Source organism: Mesoplodon bidens, assembly GCF_964165515.1.
Source record: "Mesoplodon bidens genome assembly, chromosome: 5".
Taxonomy (NCBI): Eukaryota; Metazoa; Chordata; class Mammalia; order Artiodactyla; family Ziphiidae; genus Mesoplodon; species Mesoplodon bidens.
The window spans coordinates 57978978-57993690 of record NC_138161.1 but is presented as its reverse complement, the minus strand read 5'-3'; the positions used below and the strand labels follow the sequence as shown (position 1 = coordinate 57993690).

The 14713-nt window shown below is 38.7% G+C and overlaps 1 protein-coding gene across 20 annotated transcripts in view; it reads left to right on the top strand.

The window, feature by feature from the left end:
* LOC308618329 (uncharacterized protein) overlaps positions 1-14713 on the top strand; it is a 465534-nt gene that overhangs the window by 261757 nt on the left and 189064 nt on the right. For all 20 annotated transcript variants that reach the window (XR_014015997.1, XR_014015998.1, XR_014015999.1 and 17 more), the window contains one exon: positions 587-804. Coding sequence is in view for 14 of the 20 variants with exons in the window: in XM_081236021.1 (XP_081092147.1) it covers positions 587-657 (71 nt within the window). In the remaining 6 variants the exon portion in view is untranslated. The remainder of the gene's footprint in view (positions 1-586; positions 805-14713) is intronic.

Genomic DNA, 14713 nt, shown 5'->3' with positions numbered 1-14713 from the left:
GAATAATGACAGAACTTTCCCAAGTCCACTTGGCTCCACGTCCATCTTCTAGGTTATTAAATTATTCTCGGAATCTTTATTTTCATCAAATCAAAATCCCCTAATTTCACAGTTTATATAAGATCTCATGGGACATGTTACACTGCAAAAATGTTTTTAATGGTGGCACCTGTTTTTGCTTTTTTTGGACCAGTCTTTAATGTTTTTGTGTTCTATTCAGGAAGACTTCAGTGCATATTTCTGAAGTTTATGAGGTCATAGAACATATTACTTCTACTGATGGTAAATATGGTGCTTTTGAGTGGGGGAACAGGGCTGAAGCTATCCAGTTTTGGCCAAAGGAAGGGACATTTCCTAGTTGACAAATGTGGAGCAATTGCTCTCCTGGGCATTTTACCCTCCACTAACTTGGTACAAATGAATGGAAAGAGCTGATATTATAGAGCATCCATGGTATGCAAGTTACTTTATCTAATAAAAGCTGATATTTATAGAGTGTTTTGTATGTGTATTACATAATTCAACTTATTTTATCCTGGGATATAAAGTCTCTGAAGTAGATTCTCTTATTCTTCCTGTTTTACAGATGAGCAACTTGAAACAGAGAAAAGTGACACAACTTGCTGTGGTTACCCAGCTAGGAAGAGGCAGAATTGAGACTTGAAGCCAGGAAACCTGGCTCTTCACCACCATATAATCCCCACAACAGCCAACTGGGTGGAGATCACTTTCTCATACTGGGCAAACAGAAGCTTAGGGGAGTGAAGTAGCTTGAACTTGCCTTCTACCCTCTACCACGCTCAGGTAAGAGTGTGTCATCTCACACATATTAGTGGCCAATTATGTCTTGGTTAAAGGTAAACGAAAAGCAGGTTTGGATGTGGTTATGCCCACCTGTGGTTGTCTGCCAGAGCCCTGCATGCTGTTCTAGGTGGAGCAAGGTCATGAAGGTGCTCAGGAGGGGTCAGGGCAGGTGTGAGGTCTGTGGAAGGACATTCGAAGATAGTTTGCAATTCTCCTAGCACATCTGCTGGCTGATGAGAAAATGACTAAAGCTCCAGAAGGTGGACTGAGCGTGTTCTCTAGGGCCATGATCCCTGCTGGACCCTGCTGACAGGGGAGGCTGGGTTAGCATCCTCCTCCATCCTGAAGATTACTAGCTAGGGAAACTTTCTCTGCAGATGCTATTGGTCAGACTGAAACAAAGGTAGGAGAAGAGGGAAAAGAAGAGAACCAAAGCAGGGGAGACAGGAGGAGGGAAAGGAGTGGGAGTAACAAGAAGTACAGAAGACAAGGTAAAGAAAGGAGCCCAGTACTGGAGCTTATCTACCTGTGCCAGAGGGGAGAGTGAGACTGCTCTGGACCCAGAGGTCTCCTGTTCCCCTGCTCCTGGGGAGAAAGCAGGTTCCTTCCCCTCCGGGCTCTGAATCCTGCACCAACCAAAAAATTCATTTGAAAAATTAAATTATGTCTGAGGTGCCAGCACCTCTCCAAATGCCCTGGAGGTCAGAACAATCAGGATTTAAATTAATTGCTTAATGGAAAAAAACGTTTATGAGAACAACGCTGATAATTTGCTAAAACTAGGGTATGTTTGTAACTCTTGGAAATGAATTGCTGGTTACAAGAATTAATGCTTATGGAGAAATTGTGATTGAAATCCCCAAAGTTAAGTATTAATTCCTTCAAGCAACTGGTAATTAGTGAAGAATTGTGCACTTACAGTCAGTATTACATTCAGCACTTAATTATATGATGTCTCAAATTGTTTCCCAGTTGTTGCATGTATGTTCATCTTGTCTCCCCAGACTCAATCATAAACTCAGTGTGAGCAAGTGCTGGGATTTGTTCTTTTATTGGTGTCTCCCGCTGTGCCTAGCACAGCTCTAAATGCACACAGATACTCAAAAATTGATGGATGCTGGTTGGAATAAATCCATGAGCTTAGGAAAATTTGGCCTTTGGACGGGAAATTTATTTAGTTATCCCAGCATGCCAAGAGCAGGGCAAGTTTCTCAGGAGAACCAAGAAAGTGAACACGTTATGTAGCTTGAGATTGCATGTATTAAATGGAGAAGAGAGTTTGAAAGGAGACATCCTATCTGAGTGAAAAGAAATTGTAGATGACTCAAGGTCAGGTGCTTGCTGTGGAGCAGCTTGATTTGGATTTTGTTGATTTACCTACATTTTACAATGTCTGAAAATAGTCATTAGGCCTGGAAGGGGATCAGGAACAGAGGGCTCCAGTGCTGCATGGCTGCTTCACAATTTTCTGGGATCTCCATAGTCTTTAAAAGCTTTGTCTATGATTTCTTTATAAAAAAGCAACTCAGGGCTTCCCTGGTGGCGCAGTGGTTGAGAGTCCGCCTGCCGATGCAGGGGACACGGGTTCGTGCCCCGGTCTGGGAAGATCCCACATGCCACGGAGCGGCTGGGCCTGTGAGCCACAACTACTGAGCCTGCACACCTGGAGTCTGTGCTCTGCAACGGGAGAGGCCACAACAGTGAGAGGCCCGTGTACCGCAAAAAAAAAAAAAAAAAAAAAAAGCAACTGAAAAACAAGGCTTTGCTACTATCCATTTGTGAGGGACAAAAAAACCCCAAGATTTGTTCTTGTTCCCTCTTCTCCCAGTCCTCGGCTGCCCTAACATCTTTTATCTGCTGTCTCTCTTTTTCTGATCTCACCCACTGCCTTTTTTCTTCCTGTTTCACTTGACTTCAGGGTGACCATGGTAAATGCAGCAGAATGGGATTAAAAATAAATGTCCCTTCAAAAAGTGTAATTAGCTAAAAATGGCTTTATCTTTTCTGCTTCTACATCTGTTGTATTTCCTTTTATATTGTAAGTTATTCAAGTATAAACATTCAAACATATGAGGTGCTTTGATTTTGGCTTACTTGCCTGATAGCAGTAAAACCTAAGATGTTGTTTTAGGTTATAGGGAGGGAGAGAAAATTCATTTTTTTTTTATCATTAACCTGGTCCACAGGGGAGAAAAAAAATTATAGGGTCTTGACCTTACTCTCTTTCTTTCATGAAAGAAATTCAACATTTTCCTTCATGCTCCCAACACCTTTTTAAAATAAGAACCAGAGAATGTAAAATGTTACCCAGTAATCACAGAAAATATTCTAAAGTTCTGCATGAGGGTATGGTTATTTTAAGGAAGAAAGAGACAAAGGAGATAGGAGGAAACAATATGAAAATGAAGAGAGATATAGAGAGAGCTTTACATATATAGACCGAGACCAGTGGGAAGGCAGGAATGGTATAATGGCAAGAAGGTGTGCTTTGCTTCCTAACTTGTGTTAGTTTTCATTCCGATTTGCTACTTTTTTGCTGTGGGACAATTTACCCAATCCATTTCACCATCAGTTTTCTTATTTATTAATGGGGAATAAAAATGCATATTTTACTGGGTTACTTGTGGGATTAAATGAAATATCCATTCTATAAATATAAACCGAGTCACTGTAATGTTTACTGGTTTCTGCTGTAACCATTTGTTTCTGGTTCTTCTCTGACTCCTTAATCAATACTTTTTCTTATGGTCACTGCTTTTTTCCATTTGTCATGTTGTTGATTCCCATCTCATGGTACTGCAGGAGACCAGAATATGCCACCCCAGACTATGACTGTAGAAGACTATAGTACGCCACTCAAAACATACCTCTTTGACATGAGGATTATTTTGAGCTAATTATTTTGAGAAATAGCAGACACAGGAGAATCTCTGCAAAGTAGAAGTTATCTTTTCGTAAGACTATCTCCCATTTGTAAAGATAAACATTTGTAAGGATATTTCCCTCTCTATACCAGAAAGAGGATGATTCTAAATCATAAGAGAATCCTGTCAGTGGAGAAGGCACTAATATAAATCTGCATTAAAAAACTTTACTCTTGTCTGTCATACTTTTTCCTGGTCACCTTCCCATAACTGGCATCTGCCCACACCCTCCTTTCTTTGATTTAGCTGAAGATGATATTTAAGCCTGAATTCTAAGCCACCTCTTTGAGTTACTCATTTCCCTGGGTATGTCTAATGTATATATGGGATATACATGTTACTGTACTTCTGTGTGTTTTTCTCTTGTTAATCTGTCTTTTGTTATATGAGTCCCAGCCAAGAACTTAGAAGGGCAGAGTCCCTGCATGTAAATGAAGCAGAGGAAAGACACAGGAGACATGGTTCATAGGTGATTACCACATCTTTTAATGCAAAGTTTTGAGAGTCATGTTTCTTTTAACAAATATTATAATGACATTCTTTCCCTTCAATGTGTGTGGATGTGTGTGGAAGGTACACTATTTATCCAAGAGCTGCTGATTTTCTATGCTTGCTGAAGAGAGACAAGGACAGTGCAGAACCAGACACTGAATATCATTTAATCCTTCAGCTGGTCCTTTATTTGACCTACTGTTTCATATACCTTCTCAAATTAAATGTTGATGTCTGGATGGGATTATTAGTACAGCCATAGTAGGTATGAGCCAATAAGAGATTCAGGAAGCACACTACATTCCATTTATTTTTATCTTTCAATTTCTAGTGATATTTTCATAATCTTTGAAGGCATTTTTATGGTAGAATGAATACCTGTGCAGAAACCAAAATAACAGAAATAAATGGAAGAACATCTGGCTGATTCAACCACATTAAAATTTGAAGTCAAACTGGGCTTATTAATACTTATGATATGTCCTTGGATTTTGTCTAACAGTATCCAATGTGATATGCAATGATCAAATGATTAGATTTTCTTAGTTATTTAAATATTGAATTACTTGAATCTTTTGTTATTTGAAAATTAACAAGTCTTTAAAAATTCAATTTATCACTTCTCATTTTTCCCTTTAGGATAATGAAACAGCATTTCCATGTTTGCTTATGTTTACATAGAGCTCAAGTGTGTGATTACAGTAGATAGAAATCACTGTTGTTTTGTCCGTGTTAACTTAGTACTTTTAAAATGTAAGGCCTAGTAAGTAAAGGTGCTGTACCATGGTAGGTATTCAAGTACCTAACGAGTTCTGTGGTCACTGAGACTGTGGATATGGAGGTTTGTGTCTTTGTCGTGAGCTGTACTAGCCTCAGATGGAATCTAGAGACAAAGCTTAAAAATATGTATTTTAAGAGATGTATAAGTAATAATTATAGTTACCTCTATTAAGTACTTATTTTTTGGCAGACTCCTAAGTATTTACATATATGATCTCATTTTGTACTCTCAACAATTCTTCAAGCTAGCTATTTTTATCACTGATTAAAAGCTGAGGAAACTGAAGTTCACTGACTTTACAGAATTTGCAAATATCTCATATCTGCTAGGTGGAAAAACTGGGATTAAAATCTGTATTTGTTTGATTCTAAAACTTGATTTCTATCTATTAGGTTAATTGATGTTCTAGGCATTTAACCTGATAAAAGTAATTTAGTAACTTCTTTGGCATTTATCAGTTATTTCATTAAAATATTTTTGCAGCAGGGAACTCTGCTCAGTATTCTGTAATAACCTAAATGGGAAAAGAATTTGAAAAAGAATAGATACACGTATATGTATAACTGACTCACTTTGCTGTACACCTGAAACTAACACAACACTGTTAATCAACTATATTCCAATATAAAACTAACAATAATTTTTTTGAAAGAAAAAATATACTAATTCTGTAAGACTTTGTACCTCTTCTCTATGGCAACATTGTTGCCACTTACCAGTTTGGAGTAGCTGAGATTACCTGAAACGTTAGTGCAGAGAAAATCAAGAGCAGGATGTCTGAGATACCCCCTTCAGAAACAAGCTCTGACCTTACCTAGAGCAGGGGCAGGGCGGGCATCAAAGGTCTATCTTCAGTGTGCAGAGCTACCTACAGAGCTCGCTTTCCTGGCCTGATTTTAGCTTGACCCCATTGCTTGTCATTCCATCTCTTCGCCCTAAGCACCATACCAACCCGGGGATCTTGGACTACAGATTGAATACATGGGATTAGCAAGCACATATTTTGTAGTTCTCATTTTGTTTTGGTTTGATTTCTGCACGAATTGGATATTTACACATTCCTACTTTCAGCCTCATGCGTAGATTAAGCAGCTCATTCCCTTTGCCCGCAGTCTCAATCTCTGCAGTCGGCTCGTGGTTTTAGTTCATTCTAGAACGGAAAGTACCACCCCCCGACCAGTAAGCATATTATTTTATTTTTCCTAAACTTCCTATCATCACTTCCTAGTATCTCTTCTGGCCTCCACCCAAAGATCAAGAGAAGTTCTGGACCCAGGTTCCTTCTACTTCCCATGAATCCTTGGGGTCCTCTGTGGTAAAGCAGCTTCCGATCCCCTGAGCAATTGTGCTCACAGTTTCCATTCACAGCCATCTCTGTGAATAGTTTCTCATTTGGGGGCACCCTGACCCCGTTCAGATCCTCTGATTTGTCTCCCCCTCCTTTCCTTTCCTTCATTTTTTCACACAACCATTTTCACTGCCCTACTCCTCACCGAACTTTTCTTAATTCTCTAAGTTTCTCTAAGGCAGGCCCTACAACTTTTTATATCTACTTCTTTCTGATCTGTCAATCTTTTAAAAACTTCTTTTTCCCTTCTCATATTTATTTGATTTGGATCACTATGTGAGCATTCTCTGAAGGCTTCTCATCATACTTTTCACTTTTTTCTAAACATTATTTTACCTAAAACTGATATTTGTGTGGTTATTTCTGCCCCATCTGGGGCCCCCCAGATTCTTGAGACACTTCATCGTCTATGATTACAAAGAGGGTCAATGCTGAGCTGTATTTCTGCCTTCAGTTTTCTAGTGTCCCAGAAAGCTTATTCTTCACATAAGTTAATAGGCATAGAGGCAGCCTTGGTAGAAGTTAGGTAGTGCTATCTGTGCATAAGGTTAAAACTGCATAGAGTCCAAATTAAGCTTGAAAACAACCTCTGAAATGTCCACAGAGTACAGAATACATGCTTTTTAAAACTTGCAACCGTGTACAGTATTATGCATCTATAAATATGCAATGTACACAATGATGTTCCTTTTTAGCAGGAACGAGTGGTTGGCTTGTGTTTAAAAGCTATGGTGAGAAAAAAATATAGATGTGCATGTGCAAACATATATGTGTGTGTGTGTCTATACATATATAGTAATCTTTATTTTTTTTATTTTTATTTTTTGTGGTACACGGACCTCTCACTGTTGTGGCCTCTCCTGTTGCGGAGCACGGGCTCCGGACTCGCAGGCTCAGTGGCCATGGCTCACGGGCCCAACCGCTCTGCAGCATGTGGGATCTTCCCGGACCGGGGCACGAACCCGTGTCCCCTGCATCGGCAGGCGGACTCTCAACCACTGCACCACCGGGGAAGCCCGTAATCTTTAAATATTTGAATCACATTCAATACAATAAAATGATCACACAAAGAGAAGCATAAGGGAAATGAAAAAGATTAAAATAACAACAGAAGATGCACATCTCCCATCTCACACTCATTCTTGGTATGGTGTATACTTGCTGGATGAAGTGGTCAGCAGAATTATCTGCACTATTTAGGTTGTTTTTCTCACTTTTTTTTCCCTCCTTTTTCTTTTGGTTACTTACTTAAAACAGGCAAAGTAAAACAATAAGTAAACAAGTAAGGTCCAATTCTCCTGAATTGGTGATTACATGATATAACAATACCAGATTCATATTTTAGAAATCTTATTTCATCTAAACATAATGTCTAGTAATACTAGTTCATGTATCTTTCCAGCAATTTCAATCAAATTTTCTAATTCATTTAACAAGGATGAGAGGGAAATTCATGGTTTAGAGCTGTACCTTTTATCTGTAGTTCAGATCAGTGCTCAACTGGTAAGAATCACTCACATTGTTGCAAATCTAACAAAATCTTGCAAAGAGAAACCTCTAAAATGACAAATACCAGTCTTGTTATTCAATTCTGCTTCACTGAGCTTAAAATAATGATCAGACTTGAACTGTCACCTCTCATTTCATTTCCAGTTTCTTCTCTCATATGTATCTTCATATACACAATCTAAGACAGTGAGTGAGGCAAACACTGTCCCTTCTGCCTGGCCTCTGTGGACCCTGCACTCAGACAGTGGTGGGGCTAGAATTTTTAGATAGAAGTGTCTTAGGTTTGTCAACCTGGTTAGAAGGTGAACTAGATTATTGTTCTGAAGCCATGTTTGCTGAGCAAGAACCTTCTCTTTTCTTAGTTCCTGTGTTCTTTGGAGGAATCCTGGGGATTAAATGGTGAGAGGCTACAGCTACTGATTTGCCGTCTGCCTGGACTAAAATTCAAGCCCTTTCAAAATCCTAGGTTTCACATAAATAGAGATCTCTGTTCTCATTCTTTTTTCTTTCACAGCAAATATTCATTGAACACAAGATTTTAAAGTCATTTTTAGTTAATCTGCTTCTGATAGTTAATTGACATTTTTTGGGTCATTGTTATTTAAACCGTGAAATATAGATCAACTTACAAACTCTTTCTCTTTTCTGTTTCTTCCAGCAGAAATTTCTTTTGACTATATTTAAGCACCTGAGTTTATATCTTATTTATATCGACATAAATTACCTAGTTTGATAATCTTTTCCTCTATTTAGCAATCTTCTCACTTTAATAGGCTTAGATCTCTCACATTTCATTGCTTGGCCTATAAGAAAAGGGGTAACAGTATAACCTATTAAAAATAAGTCAAGAGTAATAACAATAGTCCCACATATTGAGGATCTGCTGTATATCAGTACATCATCATCACTTTACACCTTATCCCATTTAATCCTCACTTTGTGAAGGTTTTTGCCTACATCTTATTGATGAAGACACTGGCACCTCGAGAAGTTAAAAATTATAAAAGGTATTTTGCTAACATTCATTCATAATTATGTATTAAGCTCTTCCAAAAGCTAATTATGCACAATCTTTTATTCTTCCTTAGAAGTTTTACGTGTTTGGCTTTTTTCTTTTTTCCAATTATATTAGGTTTGAGGGTAGAAACCGTGTTTCATACTTTTTCATGTCCTGACATCACTCAGCTAATAATTTTCATTCAACAAGTAATTATAAAATTAAATTATTATATTTAGTCATAAAAATTTCCCCTCCACTTTGATAAGCATGTTTGCCACTTAAATAGAGAAAATCTCTACTAGATGCCATTGCTGACAGTTTCCCTGGGGATCAGCACTGAGTGCAGGACGATACTCTCACAGATGGGCCTTGTATAAGAAGGACTGGAAGAAGTAATCACTGATCACTCTCTTACTTTACTCTTAATAGGGGAAGTCATTTATATTTCTTAATTTATATAATGCATCCTTCCAATCCCACATGAGAAAAACATGAATCTCCTTTTCAAATTTTAGTGTGGTGAGTAGGGGGCAGATATTGAAGTGTAGTAATTGTATCACTGAGATGGATACCAAAGGTAGAAGCTGGTCTAAAAGAAAGGCAGGGCCTCTTAGCTCTTTTTTTTTTTTTTTCTCTTAGTTCTATTTACCTTAGTTCTTACATAAAGAACACTTCTGTTTCAAAAGGTCTTGGGCCTTTACAGCACCCTATGAAGACCATCAAGAACTGAAGATCCCAGTGCTATTACCAATGAGAATTTAGGGCTGAGATCATTGAGAAGTATGTCTTACAGATGAGCTAGCTAAACTTTGAAGTATCAAACTCCAGAGTGTTACAGAATCCTCATGTGCAGGTTGTAATAAGGACTTTGGTACACACTCCTGAAATGATATCATAATTTTTTTTCATTGGGAGTTGTCTAAACTGAGTAATTACCTTGGTCATCCTCTGCCTGTATTGACCTCCGTTCCCAGCAGGTAACCTGGAGGGATTGGTGTTTTCATTTTTGGGTGTGATAACATCATCAATTTGAGAAATTTAAAATTCTTACTTAAAAAAGCAGTGGTTTTCCTGACAAGACTAACTTTGTGGAGAATGAAAAAGAAAGAAAGCTTTAATGAACACATAACTGTGTCTTGATTCTGCCTTTCTTTTTTTTTTTTAAAGAATTGACTGTTGTTTCTACTCTCCTCCTACTTAACAAGAAAAAAGAGCATGTGTTTGCTTTTGGCACAGAAAAAAGAGCAAAGATTTGACCTCCTCTAGGTTAATTTTTTGTAGCAAGAGAAAAAATGATGGATGTCGTGTTAGAAATTTTGGAGTTAGAAAGTGAGAAGTAAAGAGCATCACTCTTGGTTACCAAAACCTAACTCAGAACTCTTTTGGTTACTAAAATCTAACAAAATCTCTTAAGGGAGCATAAGTAATGGGAAAAATGGGGTAGGGACAAGGGCAGCACCAAGGATTAGAACTGGGGACTTCATTGCTGTCAGGGCTCTCTTTCTTGCCATCTTTCCTCTTTGCTTTCCTTTAGTTATTGGTCTTACAGTCTCTTATTGCAATCGGACTTTCTCCATGACTCAGAGAACAGAACCACAAGCAAAATTCCAGTTTAGTGACTAAAAAGAACTTTCTCTATTGGCTACTTATTCTGTGAACCATCTTGTAGAGGGATGCTCTTGGCCTGGTTTATGCCATTTACTTATGTTTGGACCACTCAGCATGCCAGGTCACCACGACTGGATTCTACATCTGGTTTGGATAGTCACAGGCCCTTTTCTTAAGTCCAAGGTAAATGATACTGTGATTAGCAACCTCTCCAGCAACAGCCATGTGGTTGGAGTTTGGGAGGACTAGTTTGCCAAAAGAAATGAGATTCACTTCCAGAACAAGGGCAAAAAGTAATGGGTAGGTAGGTAGATAGGGAAGGGGCAAAAATTATAGTTATCGAATACGAATCTACCGTTTTAGATTCCTACACTGAATAACAAATTGCCACAGACTCAGCAGCTTAAAATACACCCATTAATGATGCTCTCACAGTTTCTGTCAGAAGTCTGAACGAGGCATAGTAGGGTTCTCTGTTCAGGGTCTCACAAGTCTGAAATCAGGGTGTCAGCTATGGCTGCCTGCTAATCTGGAGCTCAGAATCTTCTGACAAAACCACCTACAGGAGATATTGCAGGTTCAGTTCCAGACCACTGCAATAAGGTGGATACTGAAATAAAGCAAGTCACAAATTTTTTGGTTTCCCCGTGCATATGAAAGTTAGCTTTACACTCTACAGTAGCCTATTAAGTGTGCAATATCATTGTGTCTAAAAAAAAAACAATGTACATGCCTTGATTAAAAAATATCCCGTTGCTAAAAAATGCTAACCATCCTCTGAGGCTTCAGTGTGTCATCATCTTTTTGCTGGTGGAGGGTCTTGCCTTGTTGTTGATGGCCGCCGACTGATCAGGGTGGTGTTTGCTGAAGGCTGGGGTGGCTGTGGCCGTTTCTTAAAAGAAGACAATGAAGTTTGCTGCATCAGTTGACTCTTCCTTTCATGAAAAATCACTGTAGCGTGCAATGCTATTTGAAGGATTTTACCCACAGTAGAATTTCTTTCAAAATTGGAGTCAATTCTCTCAAATCTGGCCACTGCTTTATCAACTAAGTTTATGTAATATTCTGAGTCTTTTGCTGTCATTTCAACAATCTTCATAGCATCTTTACCAGGGTGAGATTCCATCTCAAGAAACCACTTTCTTTGCTCATCCTTAAGAAGCGATTGATTATTCATCCCTTAAAGTTTTGTCATGAGACTGCAGCAATTCAGTCACATCTTTAGGTTCCACTTCTAATTTTAGTTCTCTTACTTTTTCCACATCTGCAGTTACTTCTTCCATGGAAGTCTTGATCAAAATCATCCATGAGGGTTGGAATCAACTTCTTTCAAACTCCTATTTATGTTGATATTTTGACCTCTTACCAAGAATAATGAACATTCTTAATGACATCTAGAATGGTGACTTCTTTCCAGAAGGTTTTCAGTTTACATTCCCCAAGTCCATCAGAGGAATCACTATCTATGGCAACTGTAGCCTCACTAAACGTATTTCTTAAATGATCCTGAAAGTTGAAATTAATCCCTGAATCATGGGCTGCAGAATGGATGTGTTAGCAGGCATGAAAACAACATGAATCCTGTTGTACATCTCCATCAGAGTTTCGGGAGACTAGGGGCATTGCCAATGAGCAGTAATATTTTGAAAGAAATCTTTTTTCTGAGCAGTATACCTCAATAATGGGCTTTAAATATTCAGTAAACCATGTTGTAAACAGATGTGCTGTCATCCAGGCTTTGTTGTTCTATTTACAGAACACAGGTAGAGTCCAGTTAGTATAATTCTTAAGGGCCCTAGGATTTCTGGAATGGTAAATGAGCACTGGCTTCAACTTAAAATCACTAGCTGCATTAGCCCCTAACAAGAGAGTCAGCCTGTCCGAGTCAGCCTATCCTTTGAAGCTTTGAAGCGAAGCATTGACTTCTCCTCCCTAGCTATGAAAATCCTAGATGGCATCTTCTTCCAACAGAAGGCTGTTTCATCTACTTTGAAAATCTGTTGTTTAGCGTAGACACCTTCATGAATTACCTTAGCTAGATCTTCAAGATAACTTGTTGTGGCTTCTACATCAGCACTTGCTGCTTCACCTTGAACTTTGATGTTATAGAGATGGCTTATTTCCTTAAACCTCATGAACTAACCTTTCCTAGCTTCAGACTTTTCTTCTGCAACTTCCTCACCCCTATCAGCCTTCATAGAATTGAAGAGAGTTATGACCTTGCTCTGGATTAGGCTTTGGCTTAAGGAAATGTAGTGGCTGGTTTGATCTTCTATCCAGACAACTAACTTTCTCTATATCAGAACTTCCGCTATATCAGTAATAAGGCTGGTTCTCTTTCTAATCATTCATATGCTCATTGGAATAGTACTTTTAATTTCCTTCAAGAACTTTTCCTTTGCATTTACAACTTGGCTAACTGTTTGGTGCAAGAGGCCTAGCTTTTGGACTGTCTCAGCTTTCAACATGCCTTCCTCACTAAGCCTAATCACTTCTAGCTTTTGATTTAAAGTGAGAGACCTGTGACTCTTCCTTTTACTTGAACACTTAGAGGTCACTGTAGGGTTATGAATTGACCTAATTTCAGTATTGTTGTGTCTCAGGGTTTAGAGAGGCCTGAGGAGAGGGAGAGCGAAGGGGGAAAAGCTGGTCAGTGGAGCATTTGGAACACACACATTTATTGATTAAGGTCGCCATCTTATATGGGCATGGGTTAATGCTGCCCCAAAACACCTTCAACAGTAACATCAAAGAACACTGATCACAGATCACCATAACAAATACAATAATAATAATAATAATAATATAATAATAATAATAATAATGAAAAGTTTGAAATATTGCAGGAGTTACCAAAATGTAACACAGAGATATGAAGTGAGAAAATGCTGTTGAAAAAATGGTGCCAATAGAGTTGCTTCAGGCAGGGTTACCACAAACCTTAAATTTCTAATAAACACAATAACTGTGGGGCACAATAAAATGAGGTATGCCTGCAGTGGTTTGTAGAGTTCCATTCCTTGTGGTTGTAGGACTGAGGTCTCTCATTTCTTGCTGACTATTAGCCAGATGGCATTTTCAGGGAAATAGGCCTCCTGCCATGTGGCCCTATCCAAAGCATGACAGTTTGTTTCTTCAAAGCCAGCAGGAGACTTTCACTGTGAATTTCCCTTTTAGAGAAGGCTTGGATAACTCTTTCAAATGGCTCACCTAGTTAGGTCAGGCCCACCTAAAACAATCACCCTTTTGATTAACTCGAACTGATTTGGGTCCTTAATTATAGCTGCGAAACCTCTTCATCTTTTCCATACAACTTAATCACAGGAGTGGCATCTATTATAATCACAGATGGTACTTATACTTATTGGGGAAGTATTATATAAGATATGTACTCTAGGGTGTGGAAATCTTGGGGCCTATCTTAAAATTCTGCATACCATATGTATGTACCCTAAAAATAGATATAATATATACTAACAATAGGATGGATATTCATATATACACATGTACAAACATATACACATGTACATACATATATATCAGCAAATTATTCAGAGGTATATTTAGATTGATATATTTGGGATAAGCTTTTTTTTTTTTTTTTTTTTTTTTTTTTTTTTTTTTTTTTACAAATTCCAGTTAGTATTATGCTACATAAAGTTACTTCTTACATTTTCACTTGGAAATGTTGCATAAGAACTAATTTCTAAGCTTCCTTCACAGGAATTTTTTGTCTTTAATTTTCTCTCACCTGTGCCTTGAAATTTCAAAAATGTGCTTCCAGCTGTCACTATTATCTCGTTTCATGGCTCTGTCTGTGGTGTCCTAGAGAAAATGATGGTTTTCAAAGTCCATTAAAACCAACTGCAGGGCCTCCCTGGTGGCGCAGTGGTTGAGAGTCCGCCTGCCGATGCAGGGGACGCGGGTTCGTGCCCCGGTCTGGGAGGATCCCACATGCCGCGGAGCGGCTGGGCCCGTGAGCCATGGCCGCTGGGCCTGCGCGTCCGGAGCCTGTGCTCCGCAACGGGAGAGGCCACAGCAGTGAGAGGCCCACATACCGCAAAAAGAAAAAAAAAAAAAAAAAAAAAAAAAAAAACCAACTGCAGTATGTAAACCAGGGTTTTGGCCCCCAACCAATTGTGGAGTCATCCCCACTCCTTAGGCTCTTGCATTGAACCAGTGATTGCTTTCAGGAAAGTGTGAATGGCTCTGGTTTTGGCAGACTTTAGAGGTTGTGGTCTTTGAGG